The 22,379-nt window shown below is 43.5% G+C and overlaps 1 protein-coding gene across 2 annotated transcripts in view; it reads left to right on the top strand.

The window, feature by feature from the left end:
• Positions 1-22,379, top strand: part of ADAMTS2 (ADAM metallopeptidase with thrombospondin type 1 motif 2) — a 220,837-nt gene that overhangs the window by 67,614 nt on the left and 130,844 nt on the right. For both annotated transcript variants that reach the window (XM_080991360.1, XM_080991361.1), the window contains exon 3: positions 19,963-20,116. In XM_080991360.1, the coding sequence (XP_080847486.1) occupies positions 19,963-20,116 (154 nt within the window). The remainder of the gene's footprint in view (positions 1-19,962; positions 20,117-22,379) is intronic.

Raw genomic sequence — 22,379 nt, 5'->3', positions numbered from 1 at the left:
CTTCCCTAAGGCAGAGGTTTTCAACCTTTTTGAGTCCATGGCTTCCTTGACCAACTTATGCTAGCTCCTGCCTACAGAGCTGGCACCCTCTCACCCTTTCTTGAACATACTCCCTTGTGGAGTGTTCCCTCAGAGACATGAGAGGGCATCAGAGGATGGAGGGAAGGAAAGAGGGACAGAGGCCAGTGTTGCCCATGGCACCCTTGACCATCATTCAAGGCATCCCAGGGTTCCACAGCACACTGGTTGAAAACCACTACCCTAAGGGATTCATGACAATCCTTTTTGGCAGGGAGGGACATTTAGAGCATTGTGGTAAGTGTGGTATGATTAGCACATGGTTCGGTTGCGAAATTTTTCATCGTTTAAAACTCTTCTTAATTGTTGTTTTCTACCATGAGTCTCTGCAAAAAGGGCAAGTACCATTCTTAAGAAATAAACAAACTAGACAGTTGGGAGAAACCAGCCAGGAATATAGAAGTTAAGCAGAGAGATGCTTTTGTGATGGGTGTATAAATGTCATGGTGACTTGCTTGTCTGGTGAGAAGGTAGTGGATGCCACACCTAGTGCTTGTCTCCCACTTGTCCCATGCCTAGAAAGCACTGGTCCGAGCGGTTTTCTCCTTGCCCTCCTCCTTTCCCAGGGAAAACCCACTCTTTAGCACTGAATTGGAACAAACAGCAATCCGTGGAAAACCTGAATTGCCATTTGCTCTGACTGGGCGCTAAAGAGCGGCTTTCCCCAGGGGGAAGCAGTGGGACAAGAGGAAGTGTGGATAAGTAAGTCCATCCATGTATAGATATGCTAATGCTGGGTTCCTCCAAGCCAAGATGGTGGGTGAGCTGGAGTGCTCTATTTTAAAGGAGAACATAGATTTGATGGACATTACAGAAATCTGGTGGAATGAGGAGAACCAGTGGGATATGATTATCTCTGGATGCAAACTCTGTAGGAAGGACTGGGGAAGGTGTACTGGAGGCAGTGTTGTGCTGGTATCGTGCAGGGTTCCAAATCTACTTGGAAACCTTTGAGTATACAGCTGCCAAAATGAAGGCTCTTTCCCTCCAGATGTTCACAGTGCACACGCAAATGCCATTGGGAAGGGCTAGTCAGACGGACTGATGACAGGAGTGGAACTGGTTGGCATGGATAGACTCAGCCATCACCAGCAGGAATGTCAGCTGTGACCAAAGAAAGCTAGTTGGATGCATTTAACCCTGGAATTCAAGATCACTCTGGCATAAAAATTCATTGTGAGAAAGGCCTGACTTGATAAAATTTTGGAAGTTGTGGACCCATCATAGTTTCTGGCTCTCCAAGGTAGATCAGGTTTCTAATGTGTGTTGTAATTCCAGCTGCGTGACTGAAGCTGATGTTGTATGCCCTTTAATCTAGGAGTAAGCTACACTGAACTCAGTGAGACTTACTTTTGAGTAGACACATACATGAGACTGTACTGTATGGGGATGAGAGAAGCTGCTATTTAAGGAGATGAAATATGACCACAAAAAAAAATTACAACTCCTTGGCCTGAGGCTTTTGCGGCAAAGTAATTGGGTCTCAGCCTTCTCTAATCCTCATTTCCCAACTCCGATTCTTTTTTGCTTCGCTGATTTCCCTCCGTGCTCTTATGTTGATGTCTGCTGAAATGTGGGCACTGAAGCTGGTTTCAGTGCTGCCAGAGTGATGGCGAGTATATTATGCACACAGGAGATTATTATTTCATTCTTTGGCACTGCAGGAAGCCAGACAGGATACAGCATTTCTATACTTGGACGTTAATTTCATTGAAAGGTGCAGAGGGAATCTTTTTTTCTTCTTCTCATCAACTGTACTGACTCATTCTCTGGGTGTCTATCCTTATGTAGCCAAAACAGCACTACCCATATATAAGAGGGAGATATCAGAAGACTTGCAGAAGCACTAAGGTTTGCAAAATACTTCTTAAGGAGAGAAAACCCCAAAAATCATTCAGCAAGAAATGAGATTGCTTAATGGGCATGCAGTGCTGATTGATTGCTGGGGTGGGGAATGGAAAACCAGGGGGAAGGAAGAATGGTAAAGAATATCCTGGAACATGAACATTCTATGCGGCAACTTTTTGTTGCAGGTCTCACTCATAAATAATAACAGTGAACTTGTTTTTTTTCAAGTGCCAGTGCTTTGGCAGCCAAAATGGCACCAGAGGTACCAGCAATCCTTTGGGAACTCCAGGGTTTGTAGAAATAGAAATAATGTTTAGGGAGGCTTACTATTCATGTTATTTGGGATCTGCTTGTTATCAGCCAACATTGCTCTTTCTCATTTTAGAAGAGGAGCACCGAAGAGAAAATCCCCACCCTGCAACTTTTTGCAAACATCCTAATTTTTACCTGCAGAGGCAAATGTTTGCAAGTTGCAGGTGCTAGGAAAAACAATTCCCTGTACATGAGTTTGAGTTGTGCTTGAGTTTCTCAAAAGCCAGTCCAGGGACCTGTGCTCAGTTGCAGGCAGAACCTGGAACACATGTGCCATTAGGACATTTTCAAAGTTGGCTTTGCCTGCTAAAGAGAAGCTGTCTCCCAAACACTTAGCACGACGAAGGCAAGTTTTGTCTGCAGCCATATAAAGGAATATTGAATCATACCTACCCATCGTACAGATCGGTTACAATGGAAAAGATAAATGTACAGCTCAAGGAAATATGAGAAAATATGAATAAATGAGAAAGAGCAATGCTGACTGATACCAAGCAGGTCCAAAATAACGAGAATAGTAAGCCAGAGTGTTAAAATGTAAAATACAAAACTTTGTGAAGGAGTCCACTATGCCCCCTGCTGTGCCTGGGGTTTCCTGTGTCTCTTCCCCAGGCTGTACTGCTTCTTTGGAGAACTACAAATGGCTCTTTTGAACTTGACTCCAGAAAAGGAGAAAAGGTTTGGCATACAAGTATAGCATGTACCCAGCCATATGGGTGAGCTGGACTATACTTGCTCCAATTCCCAGGAGGAGAAGGAGAGGAGGAACTTCAGAGGTTGCTCTTTGCGCCCTCTTTGTTATTCTGTGGGAAGGATCTAATATAATCCAGGGTGGAGCTGCCTGTTCTTTGTCCAAGGGAAGAGAGAGGGCTGAAGAGTGCATGACAAATTTGGAAAAGTTCATTTTCATATGTTTGCCATTAACTAAATATAGACTATTTTCTTTGTGTGTCTCTGTGTATATTTATATATATGGAGTGTTTGTGTGTTTGCAAGACTGGCTGATTTCTGTGTTTCCAAACACTTGTTCAGGCTTCTCCTCCCAGCTAAGCTTTATATACACTCACTTCTGCCAACTTCTCTCCACCCACAGGGTGGTATTTAACTGAGTTTTACTCAGAGTAGATCCACTGAAATTAATGGGCCTAACTTAGCCATGTTTGTTCAACTCAACCGGCCTTCTCAGCAGTGACCCCACACTTGTGGAATTCCATCTCACATGAGATTAGACATGCTCCATCCCTACAAGTTTTTAAGTGGGCTCTGAAGACTCATCACTGCTGCCTTTATGGGGTGATTTTAATTGGACTGTGGCATGGTTGAGTTGTCTTTCTAGTTTGCTCTGATTTCATCCATGCATTCTTTGTTTTTATAGCCCACCCTACACCAAATAATCCCAGACAAAGATATAACAAGTACAGTGGTGCCTCGCTTTTCAAACATAATCCATTCTGGAAGACCATTCGACTTCTGAAATGTTCAAAAACCAAAGTATTTACTTACGGAAGCATTTACTTACGGAAAACTCAATACAGAAGCTGCGTGGCACATTCAACTTATGAAAAGCATTTGAAAACCAAAGCAGTTACTTCTGGGTTTTCGGCATTTGAAAACCGAAACATTCGACTTCTGAGACGTTCAAAAACCAAGGTACCACTGTATTGTGGAAGTAACAAAATAAAAACCAAATAATATCAAGTGCTGGGCTGATGGTTGTTTATGTGCTGGCTATTTTGAGGATGTGAGGTGTTTTAAAGTTTTGAATACTGTTTTTGTTTTATTTGTTGTTGGTTGTTTATTTTGTGTGTAAGCTGCTTTGTGAAGATAGTTGTCTCCATGGAAGTCTTCAATCACCATATTTAGGGCCAGGGAGGCATTTGCCTCCAGATTAATTGGGCACATCTGGGGGGTTTGCCCGCCTCATATCAATCACCACAGCTTGATGGTGGATAAAGGATTGGGTTGGAGCCTTAGTCTGGTTGGACAGTGTGGCTGGAATCCTGCTTGTCCAGGGAACCTGGGTATCCCTTTAAAGGGAACCAGGGTGGGGGTGCTTCTTTCTAGACTCCCAAATCGGGGCTGATGGTTGATTCAGGATACACACCCAGTGTCTGCACCAAAGCATGTTGACACATGTAATCAATGAAGTTGTGGCCCAATTAAATCCCAAACGCTTGTCTTGTGTCTACTGCAATCTCACCTTGGGCTCGCTGCCCACAGCTCCACTGAACTTGGGTCTATAATGCCAGCTTCCCCAATAGGAGGCCAAATCTTCACCACTGCTGCTCCTGGAACTTTTCTGTGCTTGGTGTAAGTGAGGGAAACCAATACCATTCGGGATACTTTCAAGAAACAACTTTTTCCTGCTTTTATAGATGGTGGTGCATTTGCTTTTCTGAGAAGGTTTGTCATCCCAAGCATGTTCCACACATGTTTGGTTCAGATCATGTGAAGCGAACCAGCATTAAAAAAGCATTGCGTTTGAACATTTAATGCTACCATACTTGCTGGAGGACCAGCTATTTTGCATCTGTGTCATAATATTTCCTTCGGACCGTTTTCTTTCTTGTCCTTTTTTCTTGTACTGACGTCAGGATTTGGTTCTGCAAGCTGCTGGGCAGATGTCTGCATGGCCTCTGGAAATGCATACTTTCCCTAAGTGGTCCAAACCACATTGTTGAAAATACTGAAGTCCACGAGGCGGCTTTTGGATAAGCACACCTGGAACAAGCATGCTCATAGTAAATCTGGATCAAATGTTTACAGCTCTGTTTCAAAACCCTTCACAAACTGGCGTCTTTATGGCAGATTCAGAATTAGTGATGGAACTGCTCCTGCGATGGAAAAGATGACATTAGACATATTAGAAAAAAGCACAAGATTTCTGCTTACACTTAACCACCAGGGTTCTGCAACTTTATTTCTGTCATGAAGTGGCTGTTTCCTCAGTCAAAAGGTTAATGTAGTACACATGAGTGGAATAAGCGTACCAGAATCAGACTGGGGGAATCTGGGTTCATATTCTTGCTTGTTTTCCCCCCTTCCCTAATGTTTTAACATGCATGTTTTGCCACTAAGGCTTGCGTGAGCCATAAATCTTTCTCTTTGACAAATGCCCAAACAGTTGGAAGACTCCAAAGAGATTACTTTCCAAGGGTGGGGACACATTTATTCCGTAACGTCACACTATATTGTTTGAAAACGCCATGCCAAAAAGACACTGCATAGCACAGATGTGCTGCCGTTTGTTGGGCTACAGTTCCCATACCACTGACCATGCTGACACAGGCAAGTGGGAGTTGGAGTCTATCAGTATCTGGTGAAAGGCAGCAGGCCTCCCATCCCTGCTGGAGAGGAAGATCAGGATGGAAGATAAGCCCCATGTGTTAGCATGAAGGAGAGAGCAGGTCACTGCACACCAGCCTCACTTTGTCCAAAACTTGGTCCTTTATTGGTTGACTATTGTTTTTACAATGAATTTTATACCATTGCAGCTATGGACCAATTTGGCTTTTCTTAGACAGATGATGAATTTTGCCTTCCAATTAACCAGAGTACTTGGTTAAATTTCAGAATGACAGTGCTTCATGATCTGTTATGCAAGTGGGAGCGCTTGTCTGCATTCTGCATCTAATTTACCGGATGTCAGGGTGACAAGGTTTGGAAGTGAGAGCTTTGCTTTGGCAAGTGGCCGGGTCTCCTATTCTACCTTCCATGCACACTTGCTTTAAAAAAAATGTTAATAGCAACAGCCTGGGCAACATTGGGACTTCAGGAGATGGGGAAGAACAATTTAGTCATTTCTCCTTTTATCATGTCCTGAAAAAAGGCCCCCCTTTCAAGCTGCTATTGCATTGGGAGAAACTCTTGCATTGGTACAGTTCACAATGGATTCTTGAGCTATTGACTCTGGCTTTTCCCTGATGCCCTACATCTGTGCTTCATGTAGAACCCGGCTGGCCCCAGACATTTGTCCTTGGAAGCAATTATTGCTACTAATCCCTGTCTGGGAAGACCATGCCCAGCTTTGGCTCTCAACGTTTGTGCCAGTCCTCTTGAGAGACAACTCAACACTTGCACGGCCTCTGCATATAACGTATCGGCTGCAATGATGCATAAAGCATATTTGAAAGGTAAAATCTCGCAATTCTAGAAGTAGTACACACATGTGAATGGGAAAGCTGTAGGTAAGGAATGGCACAGCAAGGAAGAAATGAATTAAATGTGGAAAGAATGCTGTTCTGGACACGGCCTAGGCCCTGCAGCCGTTTTGCCTCTCGGCCACTACAATTTAGCACAGCTACTGGTATCTTTCCTCTCCGTCATCTATTTCTGTTATTAACATTCACTTTTCACCTCTCTCCTCTCAGAAGCATTTCAGTCTGTTTCCCTTGTTTGTCACTCTCCTTGCCTATCATATTCTTGCCCCTGGTCTCTAGATGTTGCTGGACCTTCCTTCAGTGTGCTTTTGTTTCACCAATTTTGCCTGAAGTGTCAGAACTCTTCTCATTACTGTTGCCATAGCACAGATGGTATGCTGAAGGAACAATGTGAAAATGGGAAGCCTGTGTGCTGAAATGAAAGGGCTGGGGTTTTTGTTCTTGTTTTTTTAAAAAGAATATTTTGCATCATTAGCTGCAATGTTAGAGCATCTGGGAAGAAGCTGCTCTGGAGGAGAGCAGGCAGTGCAGATCCACAGGAATAGAACCTGGAAATCTGGGGGGGGGGTGTTCTTTGGGTGCTGGATTTGCTTTTTGTGTAATACACCTGGAGTGTCTCTTAAGTGAATCCAGTGAGGAGGCATTCGCTGACCTTGGCGGGAGCAGTACTTAGATAACACTAATAAAACCATTGAAAGATTGCACATGGTCCTCATTAAGCTTCTTTATGTGATTGTTTCTAACCTTTCCTTCGTTTTCAGAGTCTCCTACAATCTTATAGTTGGAGGGGGTTATAAATAAATAAATTAATAATAATAATAATAATAATAATAATAATATCCTACCCATCTGGCTGGGTTTCCCCAGCCACTCTGGGCAGCTGGGGAACAATCTAGTCCTGCTTGATGCAGGAAATCCAGAGGCTACTGCACCCTCAACACCCCCAGACTCTATTCTTGAAGAATTCCAGTGAGGAAAACACCCCATCCAGTATAGATTACTAGAGCAGAGGCACCACCACCAATTAAACCCTGTTTGGTCCACTCTTACGTGTTACCCAACATGGGAAGGGAAGACAGAGCTGCACTCATTGCCCCCACCCCATTGCCACTTCTTCCTTCCTTCCTTCTTTCTTCTTTGACGATCACTCGTAGCCAAGTAAGGTCGTCATCTGTGGGGGATGACCCTTGCTGTGAAAAGCGTGGTCAAAATTAAAGGGTTCAGGAACTTGGACCAGACCAAATTTTATAAAACCATACACAGACTTTACTAAAACAAAACTCTACAAGAGAGAAAAACTCCAAATAGTTACAGAGTTTAAAATAGCTCAGAAGGTAAGAAAACAACAAACACTAACTTATCCAGCTAATTAACATAAATGCTTACACTTAAATCTCAGTAGGCTGAGCAATGGAACAAGATGCCCAAATAGATGCTGACCTCGGCTTGGCTAGCTGCCGAGAGCTCCCACCAATACAGGTTTTATGGGAACTTCCACCCAATTGCTTTGTGACACTGGCCTTAACGGGGGACAGCTGTATGTAAGCTCATTATTTCGGAGGTTCTAATCTAACCCATTCCCATAAACCAGTCCTAAAGGGGTGATATTGTCACACCTTCCATGAACACGGTCTTAACAGTGAGTCCATAAGTGACTGTGGAGGCCAATTCTGGATTCACATGTCCTTCCACAGTGGAGACATTCTTTTCCGGGCGGAAGTCGATCATCGTGAAGGTTTGCCAAATGTGCCTTCCTCTTAGCATGTTTCTCCATTTCGTCCTGAGTTCGAGTGTCTTCAAAGTCCATGAAACCTTTGGCAAAGGCTGTTCTCCGATTGAAGCACTTGCAGGCTACTGTTTCCCAACTGTCGGTGTTTATACTACATTTCAGCCCCTTGTCATCCACGCATAGGGCTGAAGTAGAGAGTTTCGTCTACCATGTAGGTTCTTCTCCTGGATTGCTCAGGGTTCTAAATAAGGCAGGTCCTCCCCCATCAGACTCCCCCCACTTCCAGTGTGGGGACAGCCCAGGGGGAAGAACACACAACAGCAGAATCAGCAGACATGGCCTTCCTCACACATGAACACTCAAAAAGGGTATTAAACAGGCTGATTAATACAAGGTGTTCATGCTGTATGCACAAATCCTTTTATGTACATAACCCTATTCTGCAGCACAAAGGAAGGGAGCAGGGTTTCATCCATTACATTGCATCCCAGTAATGTTATTTGAGCCATAGGATGGCTTAAACTACAGTGTGTCGGTGAGGGGGGATTGTATTATGTTTGCTCCACTGAAGCCACAGCTGTCATTCTGCCTGTACATGCCATCACTGGTTAGTGTACTGGGCTAGGACATGGGAGACTGAAATGCACATCCCCGGTCAGCTCATTGGGTGACTTTGGGCCAGTCACCATCTCTCAGACTAACCTACCTCACAGGGTTGTTGTGAGCATAAAATGAGAAAAGGGAGAACTATGTACACGACTTTGAGCTCTGTGGACCCATTGAATTGAATCTGTTTCCCTTACTATCGCTGCTTAAATTAATTCACATCAGTCTCCCCCAGTATCCATAATTCAGTTTGGGCTTCACCTGTTTGATATCCTTCAAAATGTCTGAACACTAAGTATTATGGAAACTCTGTGGTGGATTTTTAAACCAGCGTTTATTTGTAAATCCTGTGTGCTTCACAAAGCTATAGGCATGCCTTTTTTTTTTTTTTTTTACTGCTAAGGGCAGATTTTTTTCTGCGCTTGAGCCCTCTTCTCCCCACCCCCTTTTTTTACAGTAATGACTTACATTGAAATTGGATAAATTCAACTCCCTGGGATCTTAATAAGAACAAATTTATGAACTTGATTTTTTTTTTTTTTTTTTGCACTGCCTCTCCAGAATTCTCTGATTAAGATTGAGAATACTGTTTTGCAGAATTGCAATTATTATGCCCAGCTTGCAACAATAGTAATCAAGCTGTGGGTCCTTGATCTATCACATTTATCGTTTTTCACTCTCACCAGTTCTTTAATAATTCTTTTCCCCTTTAACATTCAGTACCTGCATGTGCTTGTGGGCTGCCGGGCTGCAATTTTTTCTTCCTTTCTTTTTTCTTTTTGCCAAAAGCTCCTTGTTTCACACCTTCCGTTTTCTGTGAAATGTAAAACCTGCTGTTTAACTCTTTGCAATCCCAATTCTGTAGCCAGTGACCTCTGTAACAAGCTGGGTGAAGCTGCCCTGAGAGGAAACGACGGCCATGAATTAATTAGTGTGCTGTTCCAACACTGCACACGAGAACCCAGAACAGCTGCTTAGACTGATTAACCTCCATTTGTGGTAGAAGGAATCTGCCAGGGCTAATTCATATCTAACGTAATACAGGCTCTGGGACGCAACACTTTTTATACTTGACGATAGGAATTCACACCAATCCAATGTGTCTGATAAAAGTCCTTGTATAGTAAAGAAACATGGCAAGTTAGCTAGCATATACCTCTGCTATGGTCCATGAGGTGATGGGGAGGTTGGTCAGAATTATTTGGCTGCAGCCCTCTGAGGAAACACCACAGTAACATCTATGTAACTCTGCAACAGCATTTACCAATGATACTATATATGTTTTCTGAAGTCATAAGAAGTTTTTATATACAGTGGTACCTCGGGTTACATACGCTTCAGGTTATAGACTCCGCTAACCCAGAAAGAGTACCTCGAGTTAAGAACTTTGCTTCAGGATGAGAACAGAAATCGTGTGGTGGCGGCGCAGCGGGAGGCCCCATTAGTTAAAGTGGTACCTCAGGTTAAGAACAGTTTCAGGTTAAGAACGGACCTCCAGAACGAATTAAGTACTTAACCCGAGGTAACACTGTAGTAGATTTTACTTTTACTGTTGGACAAGCAGCTTTCTTGCTGGAAAGTAGGTGGCACCAGCCCCATCTGCCATGTTTTCTGTTGGTACGCTGCCCTCGATGCCCTTCCCCACTGGTGTGATGGTTGGAAAAACCTCTCCACAACTTCCAGCTGCTTACTAATTAACTGGCATATAAATTGCCATCCCAAGACGGTGGTGCCTGCACCACCAGTCCTCCCATCATAATCATACAGACTTCATCCCTGACATACTTCCATCCAAAACTGGTGGTGTTGGCGAGGTCAGGCATGTGGGCCTGGAGCTCTGCTCAGCACTGTTGCCTGGCCACCCCTCTTGTCCCCACCAGACAGCTCATACTGGTTCCTACTGGCCACTGCTGTTTCATTGGTTTTAAGTATCGAATTGGAACGCACCAGATTGATGATAGAATTTGTACTCTTCATATCATTAGGCTATATTTCAACATTTTTGCATTTTTTTAATGGTGCTGTCAGTTTCAAGGCACAAGCAGGGTACAAAGAAACAGTCACGGTGAGCCACAGGACCATTGTGTGCTGTGCGGCGGGAGCCCAGTGGCCCTGGGCCATCTTGTGTCCATTTGTGCTGCTTGCCTACCCTTGGCTGCATGGCACTAGGAGCCTCCAAGATGTGGTGAAGATGGCAATGTGAAATCCTCCAAGATCATGTGGTTACTGAAATAATGTCAAATTACACAATGTTTTGTTTTTAGAGTGAAATAGCAAGACTCCTTTTCAAGTTGGTAGATGGAGAAGAGCACATGAAAAGCCAAGGGTCTGCTTCCAGTAGGCCTTTGCGAGGGTATCAGGTCAGGCCGGAGAGACACCTTGCAAAGTGTCCTTTGGCTTAAGACAAACAGGTTCATTGCAGTGTAGTAAATCTGCTAGTCTTCAAGATACCACAAAATTCCTTGCCTGCTTTGCTCATATTGCAAATGTTGGATGTTGGTTCTCTTTCAGCTGCCAGTTGTCATTCTGTGCTCACAAGCGCATACATTGAAGCACGTATAACCATTGACTCATCAATCTCTGCTTTCTCAACCCTCTACTGCTGCCCTTTTAGTTGCTGAGGAGAGTTTGGAAATGTATTGGGTTGCCTTTGGAAAATTTCGGGGGGAAATTGGGAGCCCTTCCAGTGATCGGGGCATGGAGGCTTGGTATATAGCACCTCTTTCTCTTTCTCCTCTTGGCTGCTATTACACCAACAGCATATACCCAACCCGTATTGATCAAAAGCTTGAATCTTTAACACAAAGAAAATTGTACAAAATAACTTACACAGATGGTCAGGAAGCCTGTGTGTATCTCCCATATGATTTTCCAGCCATCCATTGGAGTACCTTGTGAGGCAAACTGCTGGCGAGGAAAGGGATAGATAAATGATTTTTGATGGATAAACGATATGTAGGAATTTGAACTGTTTTTATTGAAACTTTTGCTGTTTTATTGTATCCTATGTGTTTTATTATTTTGGGGCAGGATTTGGCTGAATTGCCGCATGCCCTGGACAAGGTCCACTGACACAAGAGGACTTTTCCCCTCTCCTGCCCCTGAACACACTCATCAGGTGCTCTAAATCTGCTCTGGAGGGTTGGGGAAAACCTTGGAACAAGTTTAGGGGGCATGCAGGGGGGAGGGGGGTAGGAAAGGAAAACTACCACCTTGCTGTGTTGGCAGACCTCAATCTATGCATGCATACCTCACTTTGCCCTGTGAAGACCCACTGGTGTACTATGGTGTGTGTGTGTGTGTGTGTGCGCGCGTGCTTGAGAGCCATGGGACTAGATAGCATACTTAGTTTTCATAACTCATTATTTCTTCAGGGTTTGGGTTTCCTCAATTCAGAGTTAAGAATTTTTGGCCTGATGGTAAGCATACCCCCACGTCTATTAACTATGGAGTCTTATGGCCCACGTGTGCTTTCAAAGTTTAGTCCTGCTGTCATTATTCTTTACGGAGCATGAATTATTGTCAGACGACTAACAGCCCAATGGTTCGCGAGGCTTGTGCTGGCAGAGCACTCTGAGGCTTGGATTGCAAGCTACCGGGCTATCCTGTCAAGACTGTATTGCCACTAAAAGTAAAATTTTCATAAGCAGCAAAGACGTAGCCTAACATAAATCACCTCACTTCATTTGCTCAGGGTTGCCCTGTGCTTAATGTAGAAAGCAGACTAATAGATCAATGCAATGTTACCCTGGGAAATATTTTTATAACATTTTTAACATTTTCTTTCCCAGTCCTAATGGGACTTTGTACAAGTGTAAACATGCATTAAAAAAAGAAGAAGCTTGAAAATAGTCTGCTTATAGAATTTTAAATGAAATACAAGAAACGCATGGCTTGAGTTTAAAACTTCCTCTCCACCTCCTCCCTCCCAACTTGAGGCTATATAAATATTATAGCTTCAGGGTACTGCTAACATCCAGCAAGAATGTGGCAGAAGGTTCCAAAGCTTTACAATCCATTCTCAGTGCTTCTGTTACTTTAAAGAAGGGGAGGAGAAATGGGTTTTTCATTCTGCACAGTTTATTCAGTATTTCTTTGGCTCTAGAAATCCGTATAAAGAAAGAAAGATTCTATCATGCTCATTATTTTTAAGCCAATATTGTCAGGGTGGAGGGGAAATCTTGTACAGTGGTACCTTGGTTTACGAACTTAATCTGTTCCGGAAGTCCGTTCTTAAACCAAAGCGTTCTTAAACCAAGCGTGCTTTCCCATAGCAGCGGGGGACTCAATTTACACTCAACAGGAAGCGGAACATGTTCTGCTTCCAAGGCAAAGTTCACAAACCAAAACACCTACTTCCGGGTTTGCAGTGTTCTTAATCCAAGTTGTTCATAAACTAAGCTGTTCTTAAACCAAGGTACCACCGTACAGGTTTCAGCCTTAGCCTTGGGAATAAATGCCATTGACACATGGGAGATAAACATGAGCATACAATGATCCTTGTTTGGGCTTTGTGGTTGGAGGGAGGGGATTGCTTGGATCAGGGAATACTGTATTCAGGCCCTGAGTGGGAGGTGGAAGTTGGAGGGAGAGCATGGAACAACAGTTTGGAGAGGATGTGTGTGTTGGAATGTTGGAAGAGGGTAGAGGGGATGAGTTTTAAGAGATTATGAGTTCCAACTGCATTCCCCGCCCCCTGCCCCGACTTCAGTTTATATGCATTTGTTGTCATTGTTCCTCAGGTAAACACTTGGTGAGCTATTCACCCTGAGTAATTGTCTGTGAAGCCCATGCATAAAGGGGTTGACCCTTTACCCCATATACATCCACACCATGCTGCTAGCACTGCAAGACTATGACACACTCACAGTATCGGGCTGCATGCTGACCAAGTAGCTTATGCATTAAATGAGGACCCAGGGCAGGTATATACTGCGGGTTCTGCCAGGATGCTGACATCACAGCAGTTGCCAAAGGACCAATACATGTTATGTATTGCTCCCTAGACTTAATTCCCAGTCACAGACCATGGAGTTTGTAGGGCCTGGAGTCATAGCTTCTTAACGTGTAAGAATCTGGATGCCTGATCCTCAAATTGAGCTGTGCAATACATGCCCAATTCATTTCAACAGAATTCTTCCTAAGGCCTTAAGAGGTCTTTTGCTCACTGTCAGTGTCCCCAGCTTTGTCTACTGTGAGTTCTCTCCATATCCACAGGTAGTTCCTGGTTGACGACGGTCATGCTAATAGAAATCAAAGACTAGCTTTATTCTTACATATAGGTCAGCATTTGTAGGAGTTTACAGTAGTATTTTGTATAATTTTCCCATACCGTACATCTGTTAGGTTTTCTCATCCACCCTAACATCAAATGCAAGTGAAGGCACATGTCATTCTTTGCCTCGCTGCTGTTATAAAAGAGAAGAGGTACTACTCTGCTTATGTAGTGAGAATGGATGGTACATATGTTCATCCTAATGGGCAGGAAACGAATGCTAATTAAAACCGGGGCTACAGGATGGGTCTGAACTCCAGAGCGTTTGAGAAGCAGCTGAAAGAAGCTGTGCTGGCTTCCTTCATTACGGGTCTAGAACATGAAGCTGTGATGTGAATGTGAATGAGGAGACAATTAAGGCACTTGCTGGCTGTTCAGCCAGAGGAGACATTTAATTAGCAGTAGGACCTCAAGCTGCAAAACTGGAGATTGCTGTCAATTCCAAACACACCAGCAAATTAAACTTTTAAAGAAAGCCAAGTGAATTCATGAGGAATTGGTAGCATTCGAAAGGGCTGAGCTATCACACACCCACACCCACACATACACACCCTGTTCACTGTGGTTTTTTAATGTGGTTGATTACAGCAGCGGAAATGACCCAGGAAAAGGGGGAATATGTTAAAGTCAGGAAAGGGGATTTGCCCTAGTTGAAAATGGGAAGAAATGCTTCTCTTGGGCTAATATCAGTAGGTCAATTTAGTTTAGAGAAGGTGGTTTGCAGATTTAGGCCATGTACACATTACCAGCTTTGAATGCAGCTTAGTTGTGCTAAAGTTCAATGTGGATCGAAGCTGGTTTGGAGGAAAATGCATCAAAACACAATATTTCATAAGAGATGATGGGATAGATAATGGATTGTGACACGTGTCTTGTGTACACTGCTTTCCCAAACCAGCGCTGGGGTGCACTGCATGCAGAGTAAATGGGAATGTGTACATAGCCTTGGACTATTTGGCTTGTAAAGGTCACTGGCGAATCTAAAATCTTGGGGGTAGCTTTTATACTTCCCTTTGACATACATTGCGCTGGTGATCAATACTGCAACCCAAAAACAAAACTACATTGGGGGGAAGAGAGCTGTTCACATATAGTTTCCTCAAATATGTTACATCAGTGGTTCCCAACCCCCCCCCCCCCATGGAGCACTTGAAAATTGCTGAGGGCCTTGGGGGACCACTTAATTATTCTTCTAGCTGCTGTAGTAATTGCAATGCTCTGTGCTAGATGCTGTATGGTTTGTAATTGTATTAACTGATGTGGATCCCAGTCTAGAAACCACTGCTTCATGTTCCATTCACTTTGATCAGTACCCTGTAAACCAGGATTATATGACACTATACAGTTACTCTTGATTGATAACTTCAGAGGTTCAGCACAGATTATTGAAGAGAATGACTTGATACTTATGGCCTTAAAAAAAAACCTGTTTTGCTGTCAGGCTGTGACTAATGAACACAGCACCCCAATTAGACAGAGACATTGATGGGTATGATCCTACATGACACTCAAATGTATGAAATAATAATTACAAAAAATTAATCTGAACCAAATACAATACATGAAATATTTGAATGCAAAGAGAAATACTGTTTGCCAATAAAAGCCCATTAACACGAAATAACTATTGATTTTTATCCTGCCTTACTTTGAACTAGACAGTAAGTTAGAAAAAAGTAAGCAAAGAAAGAAAGAAAAATTAGCATGAAGTAGAAACAGAACCAAAAAGTATAACATCCTTGATGCAGTTTTGACCACTGGAGACATATTCCAAGAACGCTCTCTGCACCCTTATTTAATTACAGGTCTTGATACAGCCAGAAGAAAACACAAGGAGCAGTAGTATTTGCAGATATTTCTGAGCTGTCTTATTCCTTTATTTCAGCAGCTGGAATTTTAATGTTTCCAAGGCCTAATGCCGATTTCAGTCTTATGGAGCTATTCCAGAAGCACTCCAGTGATTTTGTTGAATCTTTGCTGAGCATTACCTTGCTAGTGCTGAAAGCAGAATGCGGCTTCTCTGTTTTAGTCATCTAGTCATTGCAAGGAAATTGCTATAACTTTATAATGAGCAGCAGTGATATTTAATCTAGGTGCTTTTCAGACATTATTCTTGGTACAAACAACCCTGGGACAAGTAGGGAAGCAGTGAAGGAAAGAATTCATCATAGGCAAGGCGGCATTCCCGCAATAGCCAACACCTTCTCTGCTGCGCCGATGCGCTTGTCACACCTGTTATGCCACTTGTTGTAATATAAAACCTGGTTGCACCTCAAGGTGTGTTTTCCTGCATCAAAAAACATTAATCCGGCTTGGAGGTGGGTCATGGTGTTGATCATTGACCCTGGTTGATAAATGGTGAGAAGCGTAGGATGTGAGTGGTGCACACATATAATCTTAATTCCCTCGTCATCTTCCAAAAAATCTAGAATTTCTTGCAGTGGTCCTGGGTGCAGAAATGGGAAAATAAAGCCATGCAGGACTCTGACAGATAGCCCTAAAAAACCACACACGCACAAACCAGTGCCCCATAGTTCAGCAAACTATATATTTAAATTAAGTTACCATCTAACTGAGAAAGGTGAGTGGAAGCTGGCAAAGGACTCGGGCATATAAGGCCAATAAACAGAAATCAAGAGAAAACCCAGTGTTTTTCTATCTGTGTCATTCAAGCGCTATCTTGAGTCCCTCTGCAAATTGCTGATGTGATGTCATTGACAACACTCCACCCAAGCATGTGAGAAAAAGCTGGGGTTCAGACTCAAGTTCCTTCAGTTCAAGATTAAAATTTAAAAAACAGCCAGCCATGCTTGAAGGTTGATTTTTGTGCTCTGATTCTGATGAAAGATGAAAGATTTGTGGGAGAACGAAAAAGGATTTGTGGAAATGCTGTGTTTATTGAATTGTGGAGCAGAGATTGCACCAAGTACGTGTTTCAGTCTGAGCTTTCTGTTGTTACTGCTCACTGTTGCTGCCCCATACTTCATTAAGATCCAGCGGCCCCATTGGCCTTCATTGTTGCGATTTATTTAATGGTTTATACCAGGGGTGCTTGATGGCAGGATTCAGCTTGTGTTGTAGAACCCCCAACTGCCCACCTAGAATCCTGAAACGCCCACTAGTGGGCGGTAGGGACCAGGTTGACAATCCCTGGTTTATACATATGATTATGCATGTCCTAGGAGTAAAAGTGGTGGGCATCTGTAAGGCACATTTGGGAGAGAGACAAGGCTGTAGGCAGAAGTGGCAACAAAAACAAGGCACCAGCACCAGTCTTACCAAGAAAACAATCTAAGAGTCTTGTGGCTTCTTTAAAGACTAATACATGTATGGTGGCAAATGCTTTTTTGGCCTCAAGCCACAAAGCATATGTGGCAGATATTTCAAGGAGAAAATTGTAAGGTTCAGTGTCAATGAGTTGAGAAACTTACAGTGATAATTAGAGCATAAATATTTGTTTAATAGGCACAACTTGGACCTGCAGCAGATTGGTGAACATCGCTGAGATGGCTGTATTCACAACTGTAGGTGGGCAGGGAACCATTTGTAAGAAACAGTCAATGATAGCACAGATATCCAGGCTTTGGGAAGCTAATTAACCCATGCAGTGTGATAAAAACTCCTTGGTCTTGAAGTGAACTAATCAAAGAGAAAATATGTGATGTATTTTATTTTATTTTTAATACAGCACACCTTGAGATTATTCCACAGTTATCTCACCTTTGCGTATGAATGCATAGCCTCTTCAGTTTAAGCATATGCTTCCTTCTCTCCTCCAGTATCCAGTTGCATTCAAACCGAACAAACTGCATTTTATTTTCCAAGCGAGTGTCACATAACCCTGGGTAACAAATTATGGTCTTTTTTGTCAAAGCTGGGTTGTTGATTTTTTTTAAAAAAATCCTGTTCAGTTGTAGGGTGCTAGAGCTTCCTGCTTTTGTTTGTGGGTCTGCTTTTGTTTGTATATCTAGAGGGCGAAAGTTGTTTCATTATTTCTTTCTACTTACTTTGCTATTTTTAAAGCCCATAACAGCATTATGCTCTTCTTTTAAACCAATACACAAAACTACTCCAGGAAATAATATGTATAGATTCCTAGCATGTAAATAAAATGGAGAGGGTAGAAGATGACTGACTGAGCTCATGCTCATGTTGCAACCCACCTGACTTGGAGCTGATGAGCCTGCAGATGCCAGTAGACATTTATGGCTCAACAGCGGGTATATTGAGGGGGGCATACAGGCCTAAATTACGGGGAAGGGGCATAACAGGCACCCATTAGACAGTGCTGTCCAATTACTCATGCAAAAGTCTCAGTTAAGCCAGTGGGATTTAGCCATGCGTGACTGCTGGTGGGGTTAAGTCCATGGAGCTTCCCATAGAGTCTAGTTCTTTCACATAATCTTTGCCGATGTCAATCAATTCAAGCATCCCTTTGCTGCAGGAAGCTGCTGAGTCCTTGACAATCTTGGCACAGATATTTGGAAAAGAAGGGATGGGGAGTCTAATCAGTTTGGGAAGGAAGCCAGTAGAAATACTTTTTGCTGGCAAATCTCTTGCAGGCTGCTTTGCCATCAAATCTCAGGGCAAGCTCTTCGCGTGAGCTTTTGCAGTTAGCATTGCATTTCCATACCACCCATATCCTTAGTATAGCCGTCCCCCTACCCTGGCACTGTTCCCTTGTGTGGCCTCCCATAGATATCCTGTTCTCAGTACGTAAAATCAAGTAGCAGCTGAAATGGGTGTTGGCATCTTACTCACTTGCCAGTCTTTCTGCCCCATCTCGGCAGTGCCAGTAGACACTAAATCTTTTGCCAGGTAGGTTGCCCTCATCTGGACAGGCCCCCTCCTCTTTCTCCTCCTCATCCATGTCATAATGGTCCCATTAAAATTAAAAGGCTACAACTATGGATGGATCATGTTTTCAGTTTGTATCAGTTGCTTATTGACATTAGGAGGGAAATACCTATCGTGCCTTATCATAAAAGGTCTCCAGCAGAAGTACTTGGGGTGGGGTGGGAAGGCATTATGATACAGAAACCATCCTGAATTGCTTTGTCTCACTGCTGAGATTTAAATGTGAAACAACGGGGGTTTTCTTTTGTCTGAACATGGAAGTCCTTTTCAGGCCATATTTGCTAAGCATCATGCACTGTTTTGCAAACTTGGTTACCATCAGGTGCAGAAATCTGAAACAGAATTACATTTCAGGTTGACATTTCCTTGCCCTAATAGTTAAAAATAAATAAATGAAATCAAACTCTGCCTCCTCAGTTCAGTGCTTGTTAATCATTTTGGCTGGTTTTGCCCTGATGTCTTTCTTCTTGTGTTGAATGTGGAATCTATCTAAATTACATTGGGAAGTTGCATGACGGGGCTTTACAATTCAGTTACTTTGGTGCTTATATATCATCAGAGCAGAACTCAATTAGCTGTGTCAAATTTTGCTCGCGAACATGCCTGCAACAAAAAGATGCTTGGGACCCTCCCTGAAATGTTTACCAGGAACATGCCCAGAAAGTCACCCTACCCTGTTCTTATATTTGTTTGAATTTTCAGGTGTTGTTTTTTTTTTTAAATAGTATTTTGAAAGGTGTCAAGGCTGTAACTTAGTGGTAGAGCATCTACTAGCATCTTCATTTGGTAGCATTCTTCCTTTGGAGGGGTGTTCTGATCACGACTCTCTCTCCTCCCGTATATTTGGATCCCAGCCCTTGTTAATTAGATTCCAGGAGAAATCCCTTCAGTCAGAAGTGTCACCGTTGTCCTTCCTTGTCGAGCTGAGACACTGATGTTGTATCTAATAAAGAATTCACCTTGCTTACTCTCTGCATCCTAACTGCTCTCTGGGGAGTGCTAAAGTGTGCTTAAGCATATTGTGAAGTCTTATTCAAAATGTCCGCTGCTGCATGGGCAGTAATCTGAAATGTTCAATCTTTACCCTGTCACTTCAGGCTGGCATGATTCGCACAGACAAGGACGAGTTCTTCATTGAACCTCTGCAGAAGGGGAAGCAGGAGGAGGCGGAAGGGAGGACCCACGTGGTGTATCGCAGGGCAGCGGCCAAGAAAACGCTTCCTAGCCAGCAACCAGGTATCCAGCATAGAGGTAAGGCTGAGATGTTAATGACAAGTGATGTTTAGAGCTCAGCTAAAAGCATGCGTCCAATGGCCAGTATAATTGTTAATCTGCTTGTGTCTTTGATGGGAGAAATTCCTTCTCTCTCCATTCTATGTTTCAGCTTTTTACTGTTTGGAAGATTTGCAGGAACTGGGGCTTGGGGGATATGAGTCAAAGTTAAATTAGTATGGCAGCAACCAGCATATTCCTGAAAGTACTTTTGATTCTTTCGTTGTTGGAAATAGGCAGCATAGGCCAGTCATGAAATGGATGAGCAATGGAGACCTTTACAGTTGGGAAGGAAAAATGCAGCTCCACTATATATAAACTGGCATGGCATACTGCAGGGTAGGGGTGCTGAGGTCTGTGCCTGTTAGCACACGCTCATGTAGCAGTCAGCGATGCTGTGATGCTTATATATGGGCAAGAATCACCACTAATTGCGTGTTTTGTATCAACTCCAGCACAACCTCATTCAGTAGATGCTGTTCATACATTGCACTGTCAAGTGGTGTGTGTGTGTGTGTGTGTGTGTGTGTGTGTGTGGACACGGGTGGCACTGTGGTCTAAACAACTGAGCCTCTTGGGCTTGCTGATCAGAAGGTCGGCGGTTCGAATCCCCGTGACAGGGTGAGCTGCCATTGGTCGGTCCCAGCTTCTGCCATCCTAGCAGTTTGAAAGTACGCCAGTGCAAGTAGATAAATAGGTACCGCTGTGGTGGGAAGGTAACCGGCGTTTCCGTGTGCTCTGGCACTCGTCACGGTCTTCCGTGCGCCAGTAGTGGTTTAGTCATGCTGGCCACATGACTTGGAAAACTGTGGACAAACGCCGGCTCCCTTGGCTTGAAAGCGAGATGAGTACCACAACCCCATAGTCGCCATTGACTGGACTTAACTGTCCAGGGGTCCTTTTCCTTTACCTCTATATCTATCTATCTATCTGATTAAAGACTTTCTCCCTTGCATGTCATCTTGCTGCCTGGTGGATGTTCAGGGTCAGACTGGCAAGGTGTTGAGCAGCAGACAGTGAGAGGCCAGAGTGGTGTAGTATCTTGAAAAGGTGCTATAGCTCATTGGTATAGCACATGTTTTTCATGCATAAGGTCCCATGTTCAATCCCTAGTGTCTGCACTTGAAAGGATTAGCGAGCAGGAGGAAAGTGAGACTAGATAATATTGAGCTAGGCTGATAATAGAATCTAGAATTGTTGAGTTGGAATTGAGTTGGAGTTGAGTTGGTCATCTAGTCCAGCCCCTTTCAGTGAAGAAATCTTTTGCCCATTGTGGGGCTCAAACCCATGGCCCTTAGCTGAAGAGTCTCGTGCTCTATGAACTGAGCAATCCCAGCCATGAATAAACTGACCTGGTATGAAGCAGCTTCCTATGGTCTACCAGGAAAAGCGAGTTTTGTGGAACATGTTGGGCCAGCATCCATTCTGTTATTCTAGGATCAGAATCACCTGTTACAGAGGAGAAGAATCACTAAGGAAATAGTCCCAATGAGCAACAGTTGCTCCCCAATTAGCCATATAGGGAAAGAAGGGGAAGCGATTATGGGGAACAAAGATGAAAGGGCACACAGCACCAGGACAGTGGGAAGCCTATCACCAAGCAGTGCCAGTAGAGTTGGTGACATTGTACAGTTGTGCATTATTCAGGAATCATAGGCTGTGGAAGGTGTTAGAGATGAGATGGGAGAATTGCACTGTTTGTTTGAACTTGTGCTTCCCATCTGAACTGTTAGAGCTCTTCCTCCTCCTCCTGATCACAGTAGGTTTACTGGCCACAATCTGTAAGTGGGGGGATGAGTGGGGCAATGGGGTACTGGGTTAAGCATTGCCAGCCATGCAGTTCCAGTGCTGCTAAATAGAAATTGGGTGCTTTTTCATTTGCAGTTGCCAGGAGAGTTTTCAGAAGTGCCAGTATGATTCTGTGATTTGTTCTGGATGCTTTGGGAGCAGTTGCCCTTATTGGCATTTGCCGTTTTCTTCCCCCTGGACCCAGTTAATATTTTCAGCCAGCGGCAAAATCTTGTAGTGCAGTGAAGGAATGGCATGAGCCCCCCCACCTGTATCTCGCAGACACACAAGCATCAAGTTGCACAAAACTTATATTTGTGTGGTTTATTCCCCCATGCAAAACAAGAAGCCACTGCAGAAAGGGGGGCTTCAACAAATCAATCTGTTGCATGGGGGAAAATAAACATTTCATGGGGGTTTATCTGCATGTTAGAAGGAAGGGGTCTGTGCATCT

This window comes from Podarcis pityusensis (assembly GCF_964106645.2).
Source record: "Podarcis pityusensis genome assembly, chromosome: 2".
NCBI classification, from domain to species: domain Eukaryota; kingdom Metazoa; phylum Chordata; class Lepidosauria; order Squamata; family Lacertidae; genus Podarcis; species Podarcis pityusensis.
This window is presented reverse-complemented; position numbering and strand designations above follow the sequence as displayed.